The following is a 20,440-nucleotide window of genomic DNA, read 5'->3' on the forward strand; positions in this document are numbered from 1 at the left end:
TCCAGGAATTCTTAGTCCGTTCACTCACTTCCTTCACATTTTACGTGCCTGGCTCAGGGCTGGGCACTGAGGACATCTAGATGCATAAAACCAGGTCGCAGTACAGGTGCTTAAGACAGGAGAGAGACAAACCAGTAGGAGCGGGCGACAGATATCAATTCAGCACCTGCTGGATACCAGGGCAGCGTGCTCTGTGCTGTGTGGCCGGTCTGTTACAAGGGCCGTGGAGCCAGTGGGGAAAGGAGAGGGCACCTTGGGCTGGATGTTGAAGGTGCAGAAATTTCCAGGGGGCAGCCGGCTTGGCCAGGAGAGTAAGCTGTTATCTCCTGGGTCAGGCCAACCTGGGCACCTGCTGGGAGAGTCAAAGATGGTGTATGTATGAGAGACGAGGTGCAGGTGAAAGGCTGGAGAAGCAGGCACCTGAAGAACTGTTTGATAAAGTGAAATGACTGTGGGCTTTGGAGCCAGACATCTGGGTTCTAATTCCAGCTGTGTGGCTTTGGGTAAGAATCTGAACCTCTCTTGAGTTTCCAGGTCTCACCCTTTGTGAAATTGGGCTAGTGCCTACTTGGCAGGGTTGCTGGGAAAATTTCAAGAGAAAATGCATATGAAAGCACTTAGCATAGTTTCTGGCACTGGGAGCATCCTAAAAGTAAATTTTCTGAATTTTCTGAAAAGTAAAGAGGAGGCTGCTGCTGGAGGGGGCAGACACACTGGGAGGTGACTATGGAAAGCAGCAGGAAAGTTTTGGCCTCCGTGAACTAGAAACTGATGTGCCTTTTGGAACCCAGCTGTTTTTATTTCTTGCGTCAAGCTCCAGCATGCTAGATCTGGCCCAGCCCATCAAGGAAGCCCCAGGTTCATCTATTTAAAAAAAAAAAAATGGGTTGGTTTTGGCTTGGGCAGTGGAATAACAGGATGTGGGATGATAGCTAGAGGGTATGGAGTTTCTTTTTAAGGTGATGAAGATGTTTAAAATGGACTTTGGGAAACAAATGTAACATTGTCAACTATACTTCAATGAAAAAAATTGACTTACGGGTTGATTGCACATATCTATGAATTACTAAAAACCATCAAATAGGATACTTTTAATGGGTGAATTGGATGGTATGTGCAATTTTATCTTAATAAAGCATTTATTGTTTTAAAGATTTTATTTATTTGAAAGAGTGAAAGAGAGAGCATGCACAAGTTGGGGGGAGGGGCAGAGGGAGAGGGAGAAGCAGACTCCCCGCTGAGCAGGGAGCCCAATGCGGGGCTGAATCCCAGGACCCCAGATCGTGACCTGAGCTGAAGGCAGATGCTTAACTGACTGAGCCACCCAGGAGCCCCAGCTTTTATTGTTTTAAAAGGAATACTTCTTGCTGGACTAATCTGACAACACTGTGAAAAAGCAATGAGTATACCTTTAAAAAAAGAATTGGGTTGGTATCTCAAAGGGATCGAATGAGGATTAAATTAAGTAGATAATGCACGCCAAAGGGCTTAGCACTATCGTGACAAGGAATGGGAGGTCTGAAAGTGCCTCGTCCTTTCTCCATCCCAGAGCGGCTGCCAAGAGAGCACGCCAGCAAGAGACCAACCAAAGAAAACAGAGAAGCTCTTTATGCCAAATCACAAAGACAGACGGGAGTGTGGGGGAAGGGCAGGAGGGCCTGGGAGGACCCCCAGTCCCTTATTCACAGGTTTAGATGTTGTTCCATCTGCTCTCGAAGTTTGAATTTCTGGATCTAGAGGAAAAAGAACAGAGTGAGAGCCAGGCTTGGGGCCTCTGCCAGCAACAGTGACCAGCTGGCTTGGTTTGCCTGAGACTGAGGAGTTTTTTAGGGTAAAGCCAGGAAAGTTTGGGACAAACAGGGATGAGCTACTTGGTCACCCTACTGCCAGCCTCTGGACAGACTCTTTTGCCCACTGCTGAGGGAGGCATAGGTGGGGCCACCTAGGCCTTCTGGGAACCTAGGACCCCAGGCCACCCTGCCCCTCTCTGGTCCCTTTACACACCTTTCCTGAGACGGTGAGGGGGTAGTTTGTGACAAACACGACATATCGGGGAATCTTGAAGTGGGAGATCTGCAGACCAGAAGGAGATAAAGCGTGAGGCTGGGCGAGGTCATAGGTTTAGGGAGATGGGGTGCAGGTGAAACCTGGGACAGTGGGACCGTGGGCGGGCTGGCTGGCAGGGAGAGAGGGCTGAAGAACGAAATAACATCAGCTTGGGGCGGGTTGAGGCTCCCACCTTCCCTTTGCAGAAAGCCTTGATCTCCTCCTCTGTAGTCTTTTCTCCCTTCTTCAGGCGAATGCAGGCACAGACTTCCTCCCCCATCCGGTCATCCTTCACTCCCACCACCTTCCCGAGCCAGAGACATTTATTAGATACTGCCACGCCCATCCCCGGTTCCTGTTCCCGGGGACTCACCTGGGCTGGGTGCCTTACCTGCACTTCCTGCACCTGCGGGTGTGTGTGGAAGAAGTCCTCGAGCTCCGCGGGGTAGATGTTCTCGCCGCCCCGGATGATCATATCCTTGGAGCGGCCGACGATCTTGCAGAAGCCCTGCTTGTCCATCACGGCTATGTCTCTGTGAGGAAAGCCCAGGAATGGCCTCTCACCTCTGCTTCCTCTGACTGGCTCGCTCCCTTATTCGTCAAACATTTATTGAGCACCTACTGTGTGTCTCGCACTGCTCTAGAGTCTGGGGGATATGGCACGAACAAGACATTCTGTAGATATGCTTTTCATGGAGGGTTTCTTTTTTTTTCTTTTTTCTTTTTTTTTTTAATCGATCGGGTCTCAGCTCAAACATGTCCACCTTACAGAGGCTTTCTCTGATCACCCCCCCAGCCTAAGAGAAGTGCCCCTCTCCACCACTGCCACTTTCTTTTCTCTGACCCTATTTGACTGTCTTCGTGGTGTTTAGACAGGTGGAGAGTAAGAGCAGGACCCTCCTCCTCTTGCCTCCCCTCGGACCGCCAGTGTCCAGAACAGCGCTGGCCCTGGGAGGCGCATGATGAGAATGTGTTCAGGGGACAGATGAGTGAGTCTTGGCTCAGATTTTGCAGACACCGTTCTCCCTGTTGTAGTTTAATTTTCCAGCTCAGCTTCAGGCCACCCGGCCCCAGCCCACCCCCGCCGGCCCCACCCTCTCCGAGGCGGCCTCCTCACCCTGTCCGATACCACTTGTCCTGTCCAATCGTCTCCTCAGTCTTCTGGGGCTCGCCCCAGTAGCCCAGCATGACGCAGTACCCTCGGATGCACAGCTCTCCGGGCGTGTTCAGCTCCACCAGCGTCCCCGTCTTCATGTTCACAATCTGGGCCTGGGACGAGAGCAGCCTCAGGCTGGGGCCTCCTGCCTCACCTCCGGAGGGAGGGGGGGCCCTCGGGGATGGGGGCGGGAGCTTTGCTTTTCCATCCCCTGGCTCTGCCCATCCCGATCCAGGGAAGGGAGCGGATCCCCCAGCAGCCAGACACGTGAGCTGGGCTGGAAGAAGGGTGCAGGCAAGGAGGTGGGGAGGGGAGGAGGGGGCAGCCGCTGGTGCAGAGGACGAGGCCTGTGGAGGGCCAGGCCAGCTGAAGAATTACAAACTCTGCAGAAGAGAAGGGAGTCTCCTCTTATTTCCCATCAAGCAGTGACTAAGGAGGCCGGGGAGCTGGTGTGGCAGGGCCATGGGGACAGGAGAAGGCAGAGAGGCAGAGTCGGAGAGCCCTAGCACAGAAAGGGGCCACAGCCAACGTGCAAGGAAAGCCTGGTCTGTGTGCCTCGGGGGCTGCATCTGGGAAATGGGGCGAACTCTGCTTGCCCCTGTCTACCTTGCAGGTGGGCACCCCGGCGAGTGGCAGTGAGACTGTCAGACACCTGGGAAGGGGCTAATGCCACTGCACCCTCACCCCATGGAGCGGGGCAGGAGCCGTCCGCCCCAGGATGGTGGCGAGCCTCCGGGGAAGGGCTGCGTGGGCAGTGACCCCAGAGGGGCCAGGGCACGAGGAGGCAGGGGAAACCAGGTGCAGGCTGGCATCAAGCACCCGTGTTGGGGCAGGCAAGCAGCCACGGCTGGGAATTTCAGAGGGAGAGATGCTCTGGGTCAGCGTTCAAGGTGCAAGGGGCCCTCCGAGGGACAGGCTGCTTGGGAAATGGAGTGTTTATGCCAAGCAAACAGAGGAGCTCTGCGGAAGGCGGGGTGGAGCAGGGGGGAGGCTATGGGAGAGAAAGAGCTATGTAGGAAAAATCTCTGCTCTGGCTCCTCTTTGAGGCTGTCCTGGCTGCCCTGAGACAGACAGTGGGGCTTGGCAAAAACACACCTCAGACAGGAAGGGAGGCTGCAGGGTTCAGCCGGCGGCTGCTCACGGCCAGTGCCCCAGCTCTTCCCTCTCAGGCCTCAGCCCATGGAAAAAGCCCCAGGCCAGGCCCAAGGAGGACCCCGCTGCTGGGCTGCTGGGGGCCTCTCAGCACTTCGAGGGAGTGTACGGCTCTCTAATTGAAGGCAATAAACGTCCCCAGGGAATGAACCCAAGTTGAGTGATAGGAGGTGGGGTCTGAAGGGCTGGGGCTGGGGCTCACCTCTGTGTGAGGCATAATTCTGCCCACACTTTCTGCCTTCCGCTCCACAGTGTCCTCGGTGAAGTTCATGAAGGTCACAGGACTGTTCTCAGTGGTTCCGTAAGCCACCTAGAGGATCGGGGGAGGGTGTTTGGAGGGAGCCCCGGGGCTGCAGAGGGGAGGGCGAGCTACCCTGGGGGAATGGGAAGGGACCCAGGAGAAAGTGGAAGGCAGCTGAGTGGTGGGAACTGAGGCATTTGGGCAGAGGGCAGGGGTCCGGAGGCAGAGGCACTGGGGTGCTGAGCTGACTAGCTCAACTAGCAGGGTCCCCAGGTCTGAATTAAAATTGAGAGCAGGGAAGCCATTCTTTTCCAGCCAGCGCCGTTTCCCTGCTTCCTGGACCAGCCACATGCCCGAGCCTGTGGTTCCCTGTGTTACCGATGCCCTCGCCTTCACTCCCTCAGCCCCAGGCGGTCTTAGCACCCTCTTCCTGATCTCAGACCACAACATCCCCTGCCCCTCCCTTCCAAACTAAAGGTCTCATAAACTTGATGAGAAAGCCAGCCCACCTGGGCCCAGCTGGGAAATGTACAGATACAACCCACCCACCCACCCAAACCTGGGATCAATGCCTGGCCTTGGGGTGGGTGATCCCCAAGCTTTGGAGAGTTTCCTGTAAATTTACTTCCATCAAAATGCAAAATGTAGCCAAAGCAAGGGTTTAAAAGCCAGTGGCAGCCTCACCACCTAACACTTCTAGTGGTTGGAACATCCTGAGCAACAGAAAACCAGAAGCCAGCCTTGGAGGAGCCTTAAATACCACCAGGGAATGTTCTGAGCCAACTGTGACCCCCCTCTAGAGGCAATGGGTGAAAGGAGCTTGGAGAGGAACTAGCTCCTGATCAGCAAAGACAACAGACCTTTGTCCATCCTCCACCCCACCCCCCAGCCCCAGTTTCCTCTGTGTTAGCTGGCACACTGCTGGGGGCTAGCCCCGCCCCTCCCCCTCTCAAACACAGACAACAACCCCCCGCTGGGCAGCCCGGAGCTCAGACCCTGCCTGCCTCCCTTCCCCTTTCCACAGGAATCCGGACACCGTGGCTGGCAAGTGAACACACAGAGGCCTGGTCAGCCGCGGCAGGACTGCCCACAGGACCAGAGCCAACCAGGGCTGGTCCCTGGTAGCCGGGACCTGACACCGCCCCCCCCCATAGTCCTGGGGCCACTGCCCAGGTGTGGCCTCTGCCAAGTACACCTTGGCGCCACTCTGGCCGCCACCCTGAGAGACCCCTCAGGGGCAGGTCTTGACCACTGGGGGTGGGGATGAGGAGATGAAGATATTTTAGGGAGATGAAGGGTGGGGAGAGGGGTGGGAAGGGGGGAGATGGTGCGACTGTGCTCCTTCAGTTGTCCCCACTCGGGGCCTGTGGTCGTCAGGTGTGTCTGTGAGTTCTGCGGGTCGCCCCCCACTCCCCGCCCCTGTTCCCACATTTCTGGTTAGCCTTCAACCGTGGAAAAACGGGACAGGAGTGCCGGGGCCAGAAACTCAAGCCCGGGGCAGGGAGAGAGGGGCGGGAGAGCAGCCCCTGCGACGACGGGGAAGGAGCGCCCATCTCCTTAGGGTTGGCCCGCCGTCCAGCCGGAAGGGGGAGCCCGCCGCCAGCGCGGCTCTCACGCTCGGCGGGCGCCGCACAACGGTGCCATTAAAGCGCCGCCGGCCGGCCGACCGCGGCGAGACTCGCGTCCGGCCGTCCGGCCCCGCTTCCTCCCTCCCCGGGGCCAGGGCGCCGCGCCGAGTGTGCAAGGGGGGGGGGGTGGCATGGGGGCGCGAACTTGTGCAAACAAGTAAGTTCGGGAACGCCTCCCTCTCCGGTGTAAACTCGGGGCTCTGGAGGCACCCGTACCCCCAGCCCCCAAAGGATGGGGAAAGGAGGTGGGGGATCGGGAGGGAGGCAGGATCTGAGCGCAGGGAGAAAGGGGGCCGGGGCTCGGGGACGAGGCCCCGGGGGGTCACGGCCCCGGGCCCGCGCACGGTCCCCAGCTGGGGGCAGGGCCCCACCCCTCCCCGTCGAGGGCGGGGGCGCATCTCTGGGCGGGAGGGAGTTAAGCCCGGTGGCCTGGATGCTCCACGTAGGAGCTGGCTCCGGCCGCCGGCTGCGGTCAGGGCCACCGTATAAAGAGGGCGGGAGCCCGGAGCGCCGAGGACTTGCCGCTGCCCGCGCCCCGCCGCCGCTGCCCCCCAGGCCCCGGCCCCAGGTGTCCCAGCCATGGCCCGTCCGATGCTCTTGCTCAGTCTCGGCCTCCTGGCCGGCCTCCTGCCGGCACTGGCCGCCTGCCCCCAGAACTGCCACTGCCACGGCGACCTGCAGCACGTCATCTGTGACAAGGTGGGGCTGCAGAAGATCCCCAAGGTGTCAGAGAAGACCAAGCTGCTCAACCTGCAGCGCAACAACTTCCCGGTGCTGGCCGCCAACTCGTTTCGGGCCATGCCAAACCTCGTGTCGCTGCACCTGCAGCACTGCCGGATCCGCGAGGTGGCGGCCGGCGCCTTCCGCGGCCTCAAGCAGCTCATCTACCTGTACCTGTCCCACAACGACATCCGCGTGCTGCGCGCCGGCGCCTTCGACGACCTGACCGAGCTCACTTACCTCTACCTGGACCACAACAAGGTGACCGAGCTGCCCCGGGGGCTGCTCTCCCCGCTGGTCAACCTCTTCATCCTGCAGCTCAACAACAACAAGATCCGCGAGCTGCGCGCTGGCGCCTTCCAGGGCGCCAAGGACCTGCGCTGGCTCTACCTCTCTGAAAATGCACTCAGTTCGCTGCAGCCCGGCGCTCTGGACGACGTGGAGAACCTCGCCAAGTTCCACCTGGACAGGAACCAGCTGTCCAGCTACCCCTCGGCGGCTCTCAGCAAGCTGAGGGTGGTGGAGGAGCTGAAGCTGTCCCACAACCCCCTGAAAAGCATTCCTGACGGTGCCTTCCAGTCTTTTGGCAGATACCTGGAGACCCTCTGGCTGGACAACACCAACCTGGAGAAGGTGAGCTGCTGGCCGCAGGGCTCTGCCCTGGCTCCTCTTCTGCCTCGAGGTGCCGCGGGTCCGGGGCCACGGCTGGGCACCATCCCTTCTCCCCTGAAATTGCTTCTGTCTCTCTGGCTAGCTCCAAGGTGAGGAGCTCTGCCACCTCTGTCCCTCATCTTGCCTCATCCGCACCCTAAAGCCTGCCCTGCTGTCCCTGTCCCTAGTCTAAGCCACTGCCCTCCGAGGCTTCCCACTTATAGACGGAGCTGGGGCTGCCCTGGCCCCAGCGATGGCCCCTAGGAGGCATGTCCAGTGCTCCCGAACCCCCTGCTGTGGGCAGGAGCCCCCTCTTCCTGCTGGGCCGTCCATCCCTCCTCTGCTGTATTTTTCCTGTCTCCAGTAAACCTACCACCCCATAAAGGAAGGTTTGTTTATTGAGAAGTTTTCCAGAGGAGCTGGGCAAATCAGGCCCACAAAGAGACCCTGTTCTTGGTGGGGGGGTGTCCATGTGTGCTGAGGTGGGGTGGGGGGCTGGGGGGTGAGGGGAAAGCAAACAGCCGAGGAAGAAGACCTCCTCCATGTCCCCCAGAGGCCCTGGCGAATGTCCTCCCTCTTCCCCAGCTCACACACATCCACACCGCGCTGCATTCCCAGGTCCATTTCAGCTGAGTGGGGCCCAGGAACCAGGGGCTTCCCCAGGTTGCAGGGAGGGCACTCGGGGGCTCCATGAAGGGGCAAAGGCGAGAGCCACATAGCACTGTCAGCCTTTGGCACAAGACTCCAGGTGTCTCCCCACGGGGAAGATTGGCTGTGCCTCACTATCCCCCAGACCACTGATGGCCCTTTGTCCACCCTGGTCACCAGACCCATCTCCCGGCTGCAGCCTTGCTCAGTCCTTTCTGCCCTGTGATACCCAGATGGGGCTGCCCGGGGTTGGGGCGGAATCCCTCCTCGGGACTGGAAAATCACTCTGTGTACAGGGGCTTCGGCCAGGAGGTTTGGGCGGGGACCAGGGCAAGGTGTAGAAGACCGTCATCAGAACAGTCTGGTTCCAGGGAACTTCACACCCCTCCCTGAGCCACAGGCACAGGGATGAGGGCAGAACCATACCTGGATGGCAGCCAACCTTTGTCTGGGGGGGTGGAGCCTGCCCGTCTTCAGCCCCGGGCCCCTCCAGAGATAAAGTCAGAGTTCCCTGTGGCCCACCAGTGCCAGAGTGGCCTTTTAGTGGGGGAGCAGGGACTGATCTGGGGCAGGGGAGGCCAGGCAGGACTGTGATGCCTGAGCCAAGATGTGGGCACCAATAGAATGTTTCCTCTGGAGCCATCCAGCCTGGCCAAAGGCTCCACCAAGGAGGCTCCACAAATAGCCTCTGGCAAGCAGTGAGGACAGAGCTGGGGGAAGTCCCAGGACCCTGGGGCTGCGGGGAGCCTGGGCCCATTGCCCACCCCACCAAACACTGACCAGCTTCACCGGGTGCCAACTCGGGCCGCTGGAGCCAAACTCTGGCTGCCTCCCCGGTCCCAGTGTTTGTGCAGGGAGCGTGGTGCCAGGGGAAGAGGAGCTGGGTGTGGTCCTGCTGCTACTGTTTACTCGCTAGTGTGACCCTGGGCAGGAGACTTGACAACCCCCTCCCGCCCCCCCTCCCCCGCCCCATCTGCATTTTGGAAATACAAGCACCTATCTCAGTAGGATCAGATCATCTGAGACAACCTAGTCACGCTGAAACTCCTCAAGGAGCCACTGCCCTCTGGGACCATAGGGCTGGGGAGGTTGGACCCTGGGGCTGGGGTGCTCACTCCTGTCTGCCTCACTCCCCAGTTCTCGGACGGTGCCTTCCTGGGTGTGACCACACTGAAACACGTCCATCTGGAGAACAACCGCTTGAACCAGCTGCCCTCCAACTTCCCCTTTGACAGCCTAGAGACCCTCACCCTCACCAACAACCCCTGGAAATGTACCTGCCAGCTCCGGGGTCTTCGGAGGTGAGAACAGCCCCCTGCAGCCCCCCAGAACGCGCTCTCATGGGATGAAGCGGAGACACCCTGGCCCCGCATGGAGACATCAGGGCCATATGTCCTAGATCTGCTACCTAGTAGGTGTGGGAGCCTAGGAGTTTGTCACACGAAGATGACGGTTCCAGGCCATCCTGGAGATAAGTCCATCCTGGCCCCCTGGCTCGCTGTCCCTCCCCGGGCACTCCCACATCTCTCCCCCAAGCCCAGTGACTCTCTGTCCCTCTAGGTGGCTGGAAGCCAAGACTTCCCGTCCTGATGCCACTTGTGCCTCGCCCGCCAAGTTCAAAGGCCAGCATATCCGTGACACGGACGCCTTCCGCGGCTGCAAGTTCCCCACTAAGAGGTCCAAGAAAGCCGGCCGCCATTAAACAGGTGGGGGACGGGTGGGCAGGTCCCCCATTCCCTTCTCGGGGATTCTAGCAAGGGAGGAGGGTGTCCCCACAGAGGGGCGTGTAGACCCTCCGTTTGTGTAGGGAGAGGAGGGGGAGGACAGGGGCTCCCCTTCTAAAGGGGAAAATGACACTGCCTGGGACTCCCACCATTCTCGGCAAGCCTCGTCTGGGTTGTTGGACTCCTGACACCGAACTTTGCCTCACCACAGGTCCTGCCCCAGCCGGTCCTGGTGACCGGCCTCTGCCTTCAGCTGGAGAAACTACTGACCTTCCCACCTCTGACCCCCACCTTCTCCCCACAGCCTCTGCTGGCGCACAGAGCTGTCCACATGTAGACACGTCCTGGCAGGGGGGCGGCGCTCCAGCACGAACCCAGCTCCACCTGCTGGTGAGAGCTCCATCACGCCTGGCCCCACCGCCATGGCTCCCCTCAGAGACGCTGTTGCCAAGACCCCAAGTCCTTCAGAACCAGAACAGGGTAGCCATCAGGATGGCCGCCCTTCCAGAATCCTCTTTCCCTCTGCTCCCCTTACCTTGCCATTTGGAAACAAACATCAGATCCTTGCCCCACCCTTTGCTTCCAGAAAGTCTTGAGCCCATACCCCAACTCCGCCAGCCCCCCACCCCCCACCTGCCAGGACACTCTAGCAGGACACTGGTGCTTTGCTGCATACACTCCCATGCTGCACTTCTTTCCCAGATTTTCATAAATATAAATTTATGTATATGTAATATTTACTCCCCTGTCACCTATTTCTTTTTTTTTTTTTAAGATTTTATTTATTTATTTTTGCAAGAGAGAGAGTGAGCGAGCATGCATGAGCAGGGGGAGGGGCAGAGGGGGAAGCAGACTCCCCAAAGAGCAGGGAGCCCGATGCGGGACTCGATCCCGGGACCCCGGGATCCTGACCTGAGCCGAAGGCAGATGCTTAACTGATGGAGCCACCCAGGTGCCCTCTGTCACCTATTTCTATGATTGGCCAGCTGCCAATGAGGTCAGACTTTCTGACATCTGCTTTCTGGAATGAGGGCCAGCTGAGAGGGTCTTCCTTGGAGATCTGGTCTGAGCTCCTCCCCACACCCACCAGTTCGCACCCCAGCGCGGCCTGCCCCCTGCCCACAGCCCCAGCCCAGCCTCCGTCCACTCACCACCAGCTCCTTCATGTTCAGCTTGTCAATGATGGCTCGGATCAGCTCTGGGGGTGCAGGGGACCCAGCAATCATACCTGAATCAGAGAGAAGACTGACGCAGCTCCCCGCTTCTCCAGGCCCAGTGCACCCCCTTCACCTGCAGCTCCTTCTAGAGAGCTTCCCCTCAGCTTCCCCTCTGACCCTGGACTTATTCCTACACCTGGCAACTGGCCTTGGGCTGGTGTCCAGGGACACTGAGGATTTGCCTCCCTCCCACCCACTTTTCTACAGTGAGCTTTTTGCCCCCTAAATAAAGGACTGGGCACATATCTAGCTCAGCAATCCTGGCCTGGCCACCCTTGGCCCTATCCTACCTCCACGCATGGCCGAGATGTCATAACTGAAGAAGTCTGGCTGGTTCAGAATGTCCACAAACATTGTGGGGGTGCCATACAGTAAGGAGCCTCTGTGTAAGGTGGGGGGGGTGTCTCAAAATTAGGCTTGGAAGGGGAAGGGAACTCCGTCTTCTCACCCATCCCACCCTGAACCTGCAGTAAGGGCCAAGGCTGCATATCTGGGAAACAAGGAGAAGCTCTTTGGAGGCAGGAACTGGTCCTCCCATGGGAGTCTCCCACTACCCCTGGTCTCCATTTCTCTGGGCTGAAGGGAGGAGACATCTCCAAAAGGGATCAGGGCCCAGGAGTGAGGAATAGGAGGGTCTCATCAGCCCCTGGGGGGGCTGCCCACTGATGCCCACCTCTCTTTGCTGATGGCCTCCAGCGCCTTCTTGCCATCAAAGGTCGGAGAGGATAGGATGAGGGTGGCGCCATACATCATGCTCACCATTGTGCCCCCCACAGAACCCAGGCAGTGGTACAAGGGGCTGGGCACGACCATCCGTGATTCCTCCGGCGTCTGGGGTTGGAGGCGGGAAGCCGGTTCTATCCTGGAGCCCAAAGCCCCAGGGGCCAGTTCGTCTAGCCAGCAGGGGGAGCCCAACAAGACCCTCCCCCCCCCCCCCCCCGCCCCCTGCAGGGCCTGGGCTAGGCCCCTCACCTTCAGGTGCATCCTCAGCCTTTCCCCTATCAGGTTGGAGTTGTTGACAATGTTGTAGTGGGAGAGGGTGGCCCCCTTGGGTCTGCCTGTCGTCCCCTGATAAGACAAGCAGGTGATGCTTGGCCTCCTGCTCCCCATCTCCTTCCCCGCTTTGGGCCCCTGTGTGGGAGAGCCCTGGAACAGGGCGTCAGGAGACGGGGACTACTGCCCCAGATCCATTCATTCACTGAACACGTGTTCGCGAAGGTTTAGCATGCGACTGCACGGTGCCGGGTGTTAGGATCCAGAGGTGTGGAAGGTAAGGTCTCTGTCCTTATGCCACTCATAAGGTTGCTCAGAGGACTCTGTGGCCCACCAGCAGATTCCCACTCTGGGCCTCAGTTTCCTCATCTGCTAAATGAGGAGGCAGATCTATCAGCTCTGGCCTGTGGTGCCAGTGCATCCGGCCCTGGGCTGAGGATGAGAAGGCGAGGGGAGGGGGGCATGTGACGAGGACACCAGTGGCTGATGTGTTCCAGGGCACAGAGGACAGCTAGGGCCAGCCCCAGGAGGAGGGTGTCTGCACTCCGGACCTCCTTGGTCTTGGGCAAGGGTCACAGGGGTGGGCAAGGGGTGGCATGCCAGCCTGGAGACCTCTGCCCTACCGAGGTGAACTGGATGTTGATGGGGTCATGGCAGGACAGGAACTGCTGGTTGTACCGGAGCTGGGCCAGATGCTGCTCTTTGCCTCCAGAGGCCACCACCTCACCCAGGAGCAAGGTCCCCGGCAGAGGGTCGTCCACCGAGATGACCGTGGTCAGGTCTGGGAGCCTGGCGGTTGGGAGGGTAGCGAGAGTCAGAGCCTAGGGAGACATGAGCCTCATCCCTGAGGGTGCGGGGGCCAGGGGGCCACACCATGCACCCTTCCCAAGGGGGGACACCCTCACCTCTGACTCTTCAAGTCTCCTGGCTGGGCCTTCTCCAACTCTGGACAGATCTGCTTCAAGATGTGATAGTATTGTTGGGTCTTGAATTGCTTGGGGAAAGCGAGGGCTTTGCAGCCTACCTGTGGAGGTGGAGCCCCGCCCCCCAGCACGGTCAGCGGGGGGCTCCAGGCCGGGGCTCTGGGGTAGTTCTAACAGTTACGCTCGCTCACACACACGCACACCACCTCACCCAGGCACTTCCGCCCTGACACACACACACGTGCCACCTCAACACAAGCACCAGCCTTGCGTCTGACCAACCACCCTCTCCTCCCACCCACACAGACCCAAGCAAGGACAGACTCTGGGTGTCCCCCACCTGTGCATGCCCTCCCTGACCCCCCATCAACCCTCTGGCCGTGCTGGCCAGGCCCCTCCCCTAGGAGCGGGTCCTACCTTCTTGAGGGCATACTCCAGCTCCATAGCCTGATAGGCTGGGTTCACGGACACCTGGTGGAGACAGCAAGGGGATGTCAGTCAGTGTCTTGGCTCGATCCTGTCCCTCTCGCTGCCCCTCCGTTCTTAGGAGGTACAGAAACACCATGTGGTCAGAGGCAGTGCCCTACACTTCCGGGCCTCCTTGGGGGGGCTTCAGAAGAAAGCGCTACCCTCTGGTGGTTTGGGGGCCGAGGAGCTGGGGAGTCCCCCTGAAATATGCACTCCCTACACGCTCAGCTGCACCGGCCAAGCCCCTGCTCACCAGAATGATGCCCGCCTGAGCGGTGGCCAGCTGCATGAGCACCCATGCATAGGAGTTGGGTCCCCACATGCCCAGCCGGTCGCCCTTGCAGAGGCCGATACTCAGGAGCCCAGAAGCAGCTTTGTCCACCTGGTGTAAACAGACAGGGCACGAGGGGTGAGATGCGGGCAAGCAGGAAGGGGCCCATGACTCCCACCGCAGCCCGTGGCCCAGGGGTTCCCATCAGAACCCGCTGGAAACGAGGGACAGGCAGATTCCCAGGTCGCAGTGGGCCTGGGGCTATGCATAGTTAACAAGCATCCCAGGAGGGAGCGGTGCAGGTGACATCAGGTGCAGGTGGCCCCTTCTGCCTCAGCCCTGTCCCGTTCTCCTGCCATCCCCTGGGGTCCTCAGGCCGCCCCAGCCCCCTGCCCCACAGCCAGCTGCGGCCCCTGCAGCTCTACCCAGCCAGTGCAGCCTGGGGGCTAGCACCTGCCTACTTCGGGGGTTCAAGACAGGGACCCACCTCCTCCTTGAGCTGGGCAAAGGTCAACCTGATGTTTTCCTGGGGGATGACCAAGGCCTCTCTGTCAGGGACCCTCTTTGCTGTGGCTTCCAGGCACCGCCCCACAGTCTCGTGGATAAGACTACGTTTTGTGAGGCCCTGGATGTAGCTGAGGCCTCCAATGGGCAGGGGGATGGTGTTATCCGCCTCTCTGGAACTGTGGGGAGACAGGGTTGTGTGGAGCTGGACTCCATCGTGCCAGGCCGGGCCTCTCTGGTACCCAGGGCTGGGAGGGAGGTTGCTCACAATGTGGCAGGGGCTGCTTCAGAAACAGCCCGACCCTGCCCCATCCCTATCCCCATCCCCAGGAACCAGGACCCAATAGAAAGTCTCAGTCATTCTGTAACTCTCAAACTGTACTCAAAACAAAACAAAACAAACGAAACAAAACAAAAACCCAAAACAAAACAAAAAACCTATTAATTATTTTAAAAGCAAAACCAGAAAAGGCCCCCAGAACTAAAAGTATCACACGGTCGGCTTAGGCCTGCGTGCGTTTGCTGGCCCCTCCGGGGGACAGGGGCCGTGCTCCCGCTGAGGTCTCGTGGGGAGGGGCGCAACAGGTCTCAGACCCTGTTCCCATCAGAGAGGGCATGGTGTGGGGCCTGAGGACCAATGCTGACCATGCGGCGCTGCAGCTGCCAGGTTAGAAAGACCATGTGTCTCTTCTGTTGATTGACTGCTTGGGTCTTGTGGGGGAGAATTTCTGGGAAGAACAAGGTATGCAGGGCAGAGGGGAGCAAAACGGGGTTTCCCCACAAATGGGAGAGGAGCCTGCTGCCATCTTGCAGGAGGTGGGTCACGAGGCAGGCTGACGGGGAGGCTGCTCAACCTGGCTGCTTTGGACCAGGGAGCCGAGGATGAGTCCCACAGTGGGGACACCCGCTGTAGCTCTGTGGGGAGTGGGTGAGCACCAGGCTGGCATCGGGGATGGGGGTGGGGGGCTTGGCGGGGGTGTCTGAGCTCTCATCCCAGGTATGCTGCTGGCTGGGTGGGCAACTGCCACAGACACCTCTGGTGTCCCATGTCACCCCCATGGAGCATCTCTGGTTTCTCCTTGGGATTCTGTCTGCTGCGGGGGGCTTCAATTCTCCCCTTCTGCAGCTGGACAGATCTGGGAGGCGTTTGTCCCTTCTCAGAGGTCCTGGTGGGTCAAGCCCTTGCTGCCTTGGCTGTGACCTCGACAACACTCTGTGCTAGCTTCTCTTCCGGTCTCTTGCTCCTCACTTCCGCTTCCAGCAGTACCGACCACGCACAGTCCTCGTTCCCGGGGGAATCCAAGTAAAGACGCAGGGTTTCTCCTCCCTAGGCCTCCGCTTCCCCACCTATGAATAGTTTGAGGATTGGACACACTGGTTATTCTCAGGTGAAAGGGGATATTATCGGGGCGCCTGGGTGGCTCAGTCGTTGAGCGTCTGCCTTCGGCTCAGGTTGTGATCCCAGGGTCCTGGGATCGAGCCCCTTGTCGGGCTCCCTGCTCCGTGGGAAGCCTGCTTCTCCCTCACCCACTCCCCCTGCTTGCGTTCCCTCTCTTGCTGTCTCTCTCTCTCTCAAATAAATAAATAAATAAATCTTTAAAAAAAAGGGGGGGGGATATTATCTAAATGATCTGGTTAATCTTCCCTTTCTTTTTTTTTTTTTTAAAGATTTTATTTATTTGACAGAGAGAGACACAGCGAGAGAGGGAACACAAGCAGGGGGAGTGAGAGAGGGAGAAGCAGACTCCCCGCCGAGTAGGGAGCCCAATGCGGGGCTCGATCCCAGGACCCTGGGATCATGACCTGAGCCGAAGGCAGACGCTTAACGACTGAGCCACCCAGGCGCCCCTTCTTTTCTCTTTTTTAAAAAAATTTTTTAATCCTTTTTTTTTGGTCAGAGAGAGTGTGAGCACAAGCAGGGGGAGCGGCAGGCAGAGGGAGAAGCAGGCTCCTTGGGAGCCCAACGTGGGATTCGATCCCAGGACCCTGGGATCGTGACCCGAGCTGAAGGCAGATGTTCAACCGACTGAACTACCCAGGCGTCCCTCTTTTTTTTAAAAAATAGGCTCCACGCCTAGGGTGGAACTCATGACCCTCAGATCAAGACCTGAGCTGAGATTAAGAGTTGGACAATTAACTGACCAAGTCACCCAGGAGCCCAGACCTGGTTAATCTTTTTAAAGGATTGTGGTGAGCCACCTAGGCCACGTGGTTCCTGCAGGTGAGCTGGGGCAGAAAACAGCCCAGAAAGCAGGGCTCTAAGGTCCCATGAGGCCCCACACCCTATCATCCACAGGCTGACAAACCTAAAGAACTGTTGAGCAGATTCCCAATGGTCACTATGACACCCCTCAAAAGGGATCGCATACCCCAAATCCCTACCTCACAGGCATGCAGTCAAGGGCGTGCATGTATGCCCACTGGGAAACAAGCATGCTCTTTTTCTTGGGGTTTGCCAAAGTGATGGTTGTAAGAACAAGCATGTGGAGAGAACCTGCTTAAGAACAAACTGAACACAGGGTTAAGTAGGGAGAGAGAGACAGAGACAGAGACAGGAAGACACAGCAACAAACTTCATCGTAAGGTTTTGAATCCCTAGGCCCAGCCACATGTGATGTCTACCTTCCTCTGGACTTTTCACTGCCAAAAGTCAATACATTCCCTCTTTAAATTTAAGCCAGTTTTGGGGGAAAAAAGCCAAATTCCATTTGTAACAACAAGGATAAAGCTGGAGGATGTGATGCTAAGTGAAATAAGCTATACGCAGAGAGACAAATATTGCATGATTTCACTTATACGTGGAATCTAATAAATGAGCAAACAAAGAATAATCTGCTTTTATTTGCTTACAGCTGGCACATCCTAATATACCTGCATTTTTCACATTCAGTGGATGACCAGGGCCCTCGAAGCCCTGGCAGGCGGCCCCCATAGCCCAGCGTCGGGATCAGGAGGAGGCAAAGGGCAAATCTCAGCCACCTTAATGGTTTTGTTGTCAACAGAGCCTGACCAGGCTTCCTCTTATTCTCACAGTGACCAGGTGTCCTATTTTGTTTCGAACCTGGGTTCCTCCTCATTTGCTGTGGATTTCAGACCAGACGGTATCCTCCTGGAAATTCTAGTTGGTAAGTCAACAGGTTGATTTATGTGCAAAAAATAAATAAATAAAATAAACAAAAAAATAAACCCAAAACAAACAAAACAGAAAACAGAAAAGTCCATTTCAGTTGTCACGTGTGTCACATCCCTCATCTTCACGGCAGCTCTGACAGGTGCTGCGACAGAGGCCCCCAGTGAGCCTTGGTCCTTAATAAACCACCCTCTGGGTGTTCAGCTGGCCTTGGCCACGTGGACTCCAGACCACATTCCCAAGCTTCCGTCGAAGGTGCTCTGGCCAGGGAGATCTACAGAGAGGTACTGTGTGCAACTTCCCTTACCGGGAAGGAGCATCTTCTCTTTGTTCTTCACTGGCTGGAATGTCATCTGGAAGAGAATGGCAGCCATGTTGGGCCACCTGGTGAGCTCAGACACCGCAGAGCGGACGAGGCTGGAGCTGGACAGCCGGGCCACGGGTTGGCCATCTCCCAGAAAAAGAAACTCCCATCTCCTCGAAGCCACGGTGAGAGTGGGTTTCTCTGACATACACTAATCAAATCCTGAGAAGTGCAAGTGGGCAGCAGGAACTCCCATTCTCCAGGTAAAGAAAGTGGAACGCAAAGAGGCCAAGTGGGCTCCTCGGGCTGGTAGTAGCTGGATCTGCAGCGGAGGACCCTCCCCCCCAAACAAATCGGGGAGAAAAAGTGGGTGGGCAATTCTGTTCTTTAGGCTTTGGATGTATCCCCCAGATTGTTGAATCTCCATTTGATTTTTTTCCCCAATTGTTTACTAATTGATGTCAAGAAACGGGGATTGGAGCAGGGCAGGACTGAAGTGGACACAGGCCACTCCTCCAAAGGACTTAAGAGACCTAGAAACTCTGGATGAATGCCCTTTGCTTGTAAACGTAAGAACCACCCATCGTTTTGAAACCCTAAGTGCAAACAGAGTTGATTCTACTTCCCTCCTTCCTCAAACACACCCCAAAGGCCTTGGGCAAAAAGAGGGAGCCACTGCTTTTTCTGTTCTTAAACAAAGTGGCAGACATTCCATCTAACCCTGAAAAAACCACTAGAGATGTGCTTTGGGGACAAGTTGTGGTTTTCGTTTGTTATCATTATTTTTTTTTAATTTGGGTGGGAAGCGTAAGGAGTTGGAAAAGAGCCAGCAGTCCCTATGGCTCCTAACTCAAAGAACTAAAGTCCGAGAGTCCTCCCCTCATCTGCAGTCACCCACGCTGAAGCAGAGGAACCTCCTTCTGACATTTGTCAGACGATCAATAGTAGCTTAACGCTGCGTCCCATGCCAACGTCATTCACTCGTTTCACCTCATCATGTAGGCATTTATATCGTCTCATGTCCTCGCAGAACGGTGAGTGTAAGAGAATAAGATATTTTGAGAGACAGCACATTCACCTAATTTTTATTTTAGTATATTGTTATAATTATTCTGTTATTATTGTTGTTAATCTCTTAGGTGCCTAATTGTAAATTAAACTTTCTCATCAGTATGTATGGATAGGAAAAAGCTTTGTATATACGAGCTTCGGTACCAGCTGTGGTTTTAGGCACCCACGGGGGCTCTTGGAACGTATCCCCCATGGATAAGGAGAGACTACTGTCAATATTTAGTGAGGCCTTCAGCTACTTGGGTTGGGCATTGGAAAACATATAAATCAGCCAGGTGGGAGCCATGAACTAGAGACAAAGCCCCACCTCGAAGGTGCCCTCACAGAGTTGGCACTTGAGAATTCAGGCCCGCATCTGCTGTCAGGAACCGAGGGTTTGTTTTTTGGGTTTTTTTTGTTGTGTTTTTGTTTTTAAGAATTCTCTTGACTTTTTGTTGTTGGCAACTAAAGTGTTCACGGTTTTATCCCCAGTCACTAAATTTAGTTTATGAATTATAAGTAGAGCAACACTAGCTTAAGCCGTAGGAGAGTTTTCTTTTAAACTCTGTATTGAAGTATACCTCCTTATAATTCCTTATGTGCATTATTTGGTGACACCTGGAACATAAGAGGTGCCTGGAACGTAAGAGGTGCTCAGTGGAATGACCAAATGAGTGAATTATAAATAATGCACATAACGACCCAATTAGCAAATGAGTGAAGCACTTGAATAGACATTTTTCCAAAGAAGATATATGGTCACCAAGCACATGAAATGCAAATGAAAGCCACGGTGAGCTACCATATTGCACCCACTCGGAAGGCTAGAATCAAAAAAACCAAAATAACAGGTGCTGGTGAGCATGTGGAGAAATTGGAACCCTTGGGCATTGCTGGTGGGAATGTAAAATGGCAGCCAATGTGGAAACCAGCTTGGTGCTTCTCCAAAAAGTTAAACATAGAGTTACCATATGACCCAGCAATTCTGCTCCTAGGTGTCGACCCCCCAAAATTGAAAACAGGTGCTCAAATGCAGACTTGTACATATATGTTCATAGCAGTACTATTCACAAAATAGCCCAAGATGAAAACAACCCAATGGTTCCAGCAACGGATGAGTAGATAAACAAAATGTGGAATATCCATACAATGGAATATTATTTGGCCATAAAAAGGAAATGAAGTATTAATACCCACTACAACATGGATGAACCTTGAAAATATTATAAGCAAAAGAAGCTAGACACAGAAAGCCACATAAGGTATAATTCCATGCACATGAAATGTTGAGAATAGGCAAATCTATAGAGACAGAAAGTAGATTATGTGATTGCTTAGGGCTGAGGGGAGGGAAGGCTACAGAGGGGATAGCTAAGGGTATGGGGTTTCTTTCTGAGGTGAGGGAAAGGTTCTACAATTGACTGTGGTGATGGTCGCACATATCCATGACTGCACTAAAAACTACTGAACTGTACACTTTAAAGAACAACGTGGATAATTCCACTCCTGAGGATATATCCAACAGAATTCATGCATGTGCTCACCAAAAGACAGGTATGAGGATTTCTGTGTTATCTCCAATATGGAAACTACCCAGATAAATGCATGGTGATT

The 20,440-nt window shown here is 56.1% G+C and overlaps 2 protein-coding genes across 5 annotated transcripts in view; one reads left to right on the top strand and one right to left on the bottom strand.

The window, feature by feature from the left end:
• Positions 1-1,138: 1,138 nt before the first annotated feature.
• The window catches only part of ACSF2 (acyl-CoA synthetase family member 2), a 34,006-nt gene continuing 14,704 nt past the window's right edge, over positions 1,139-20,440 (bottom strand). Inside the window, exons 2-16 of one of the 3 annotated variants that reach the window (XM_036076248.2) lie at positions 14,326-14,521; positions 13,821-13,949; positions 13,517-13,570; positions 13,082-13,200; positions 12,800-12,965; positions 12,156-12,251; positions 11,857-12,014; positions 11,474-11,565; positions 11,118-11,194; positions 4,557-4,664; positions 3,164-3,315; positions 2,438-2,579; positions 2,240-2,350; positions 2,005-2,073; positions 1,139-1,733 (exon numbers count right to left, since the gene is read on the bottom strand). In XM_036076248.2, coding sequence (XP_035932141.1) covers positions 1,683-1,733; positions 2,005-2,073; positions 2,240-2,350; positions 2,438-2,579; positions 3,164-3,315; positions 4,557-4,664; positions 11,118-11,194; positions 11,474-11,565; positions 11,857-12,014; positions 12,156-12,251; positions 12,800-12,965; positions 13,082-13,200; positions 13,517-13,570; positions 13,821-13,949; positions 14,326-14,521 — 1,720 coding nt within the window. In that variant the 3' untranslated portion in view covers positions 1,139-1,682. The remainder of the gene's footprint in view (positions 1,734-2,004; positions 2,074-2,239; positions 2,351-2,437; positions 2,580-3,163; positions 3,316-4,556; positions 4,665-11,117; positions 11,195-11,473; positions 11,566-11,856; positions 12,015-12,155; positions 12,252-12,799; positions 12,966-13,081; positions 13,201-13,516; positions 13,571-13,820; positions 13,950-14,325; positions 14,522-20,440) is intronic. The other 2 variants (XM_078065521.1, XM_036076249.2) reach the window with 2 other exon arrangements.
• CHAD (chondroadherin) lies at positions 6,758-10,687 on the top strand. 2 transcript variants are annotated; one of them, XM_036076263.2, is made up of 4 exons: positions 6,758-7,576; positions 9,380-9,543; positions 9,803-9,948; positions 10,178-10,687. In XM_036076263.2, the coding sequence occupies exons 1-3, from the start codon at positions 6,803-6,805 to the stop codon at positions 9,942-9,944; spliced, it is 1,080 nt and encodes a 359-aa protein (XP_035932156.1). In that variant the 5' UTR covers positions 6,758-6,802; the 3' UTR covers positions 9,945-9,948; positions 10,178-10,687. The 2 variants fall into 2 exon arrangements, with proteins under 2 accessions (XP_035932156.1, XP_035932157.1); XM_036076264.2 differs by having other exon boundaries at positions 10,271-10,687.

Source organism: Halichoerus grypus, chromosome 2, assembly GCF_964656455.1.
Source record: "Halichoerus grypus chromosome 2, mHalGry1.hap1.1, whole genome shotgun sequence".
In the NCBI taxonomy this organism is placed as follows: domain Eukaryota; kingdom Metazoa; phylum Chordata; class Mammalia; order Carnivora; family Phocidae; genus Halichoerus; species Halichoerus grypus.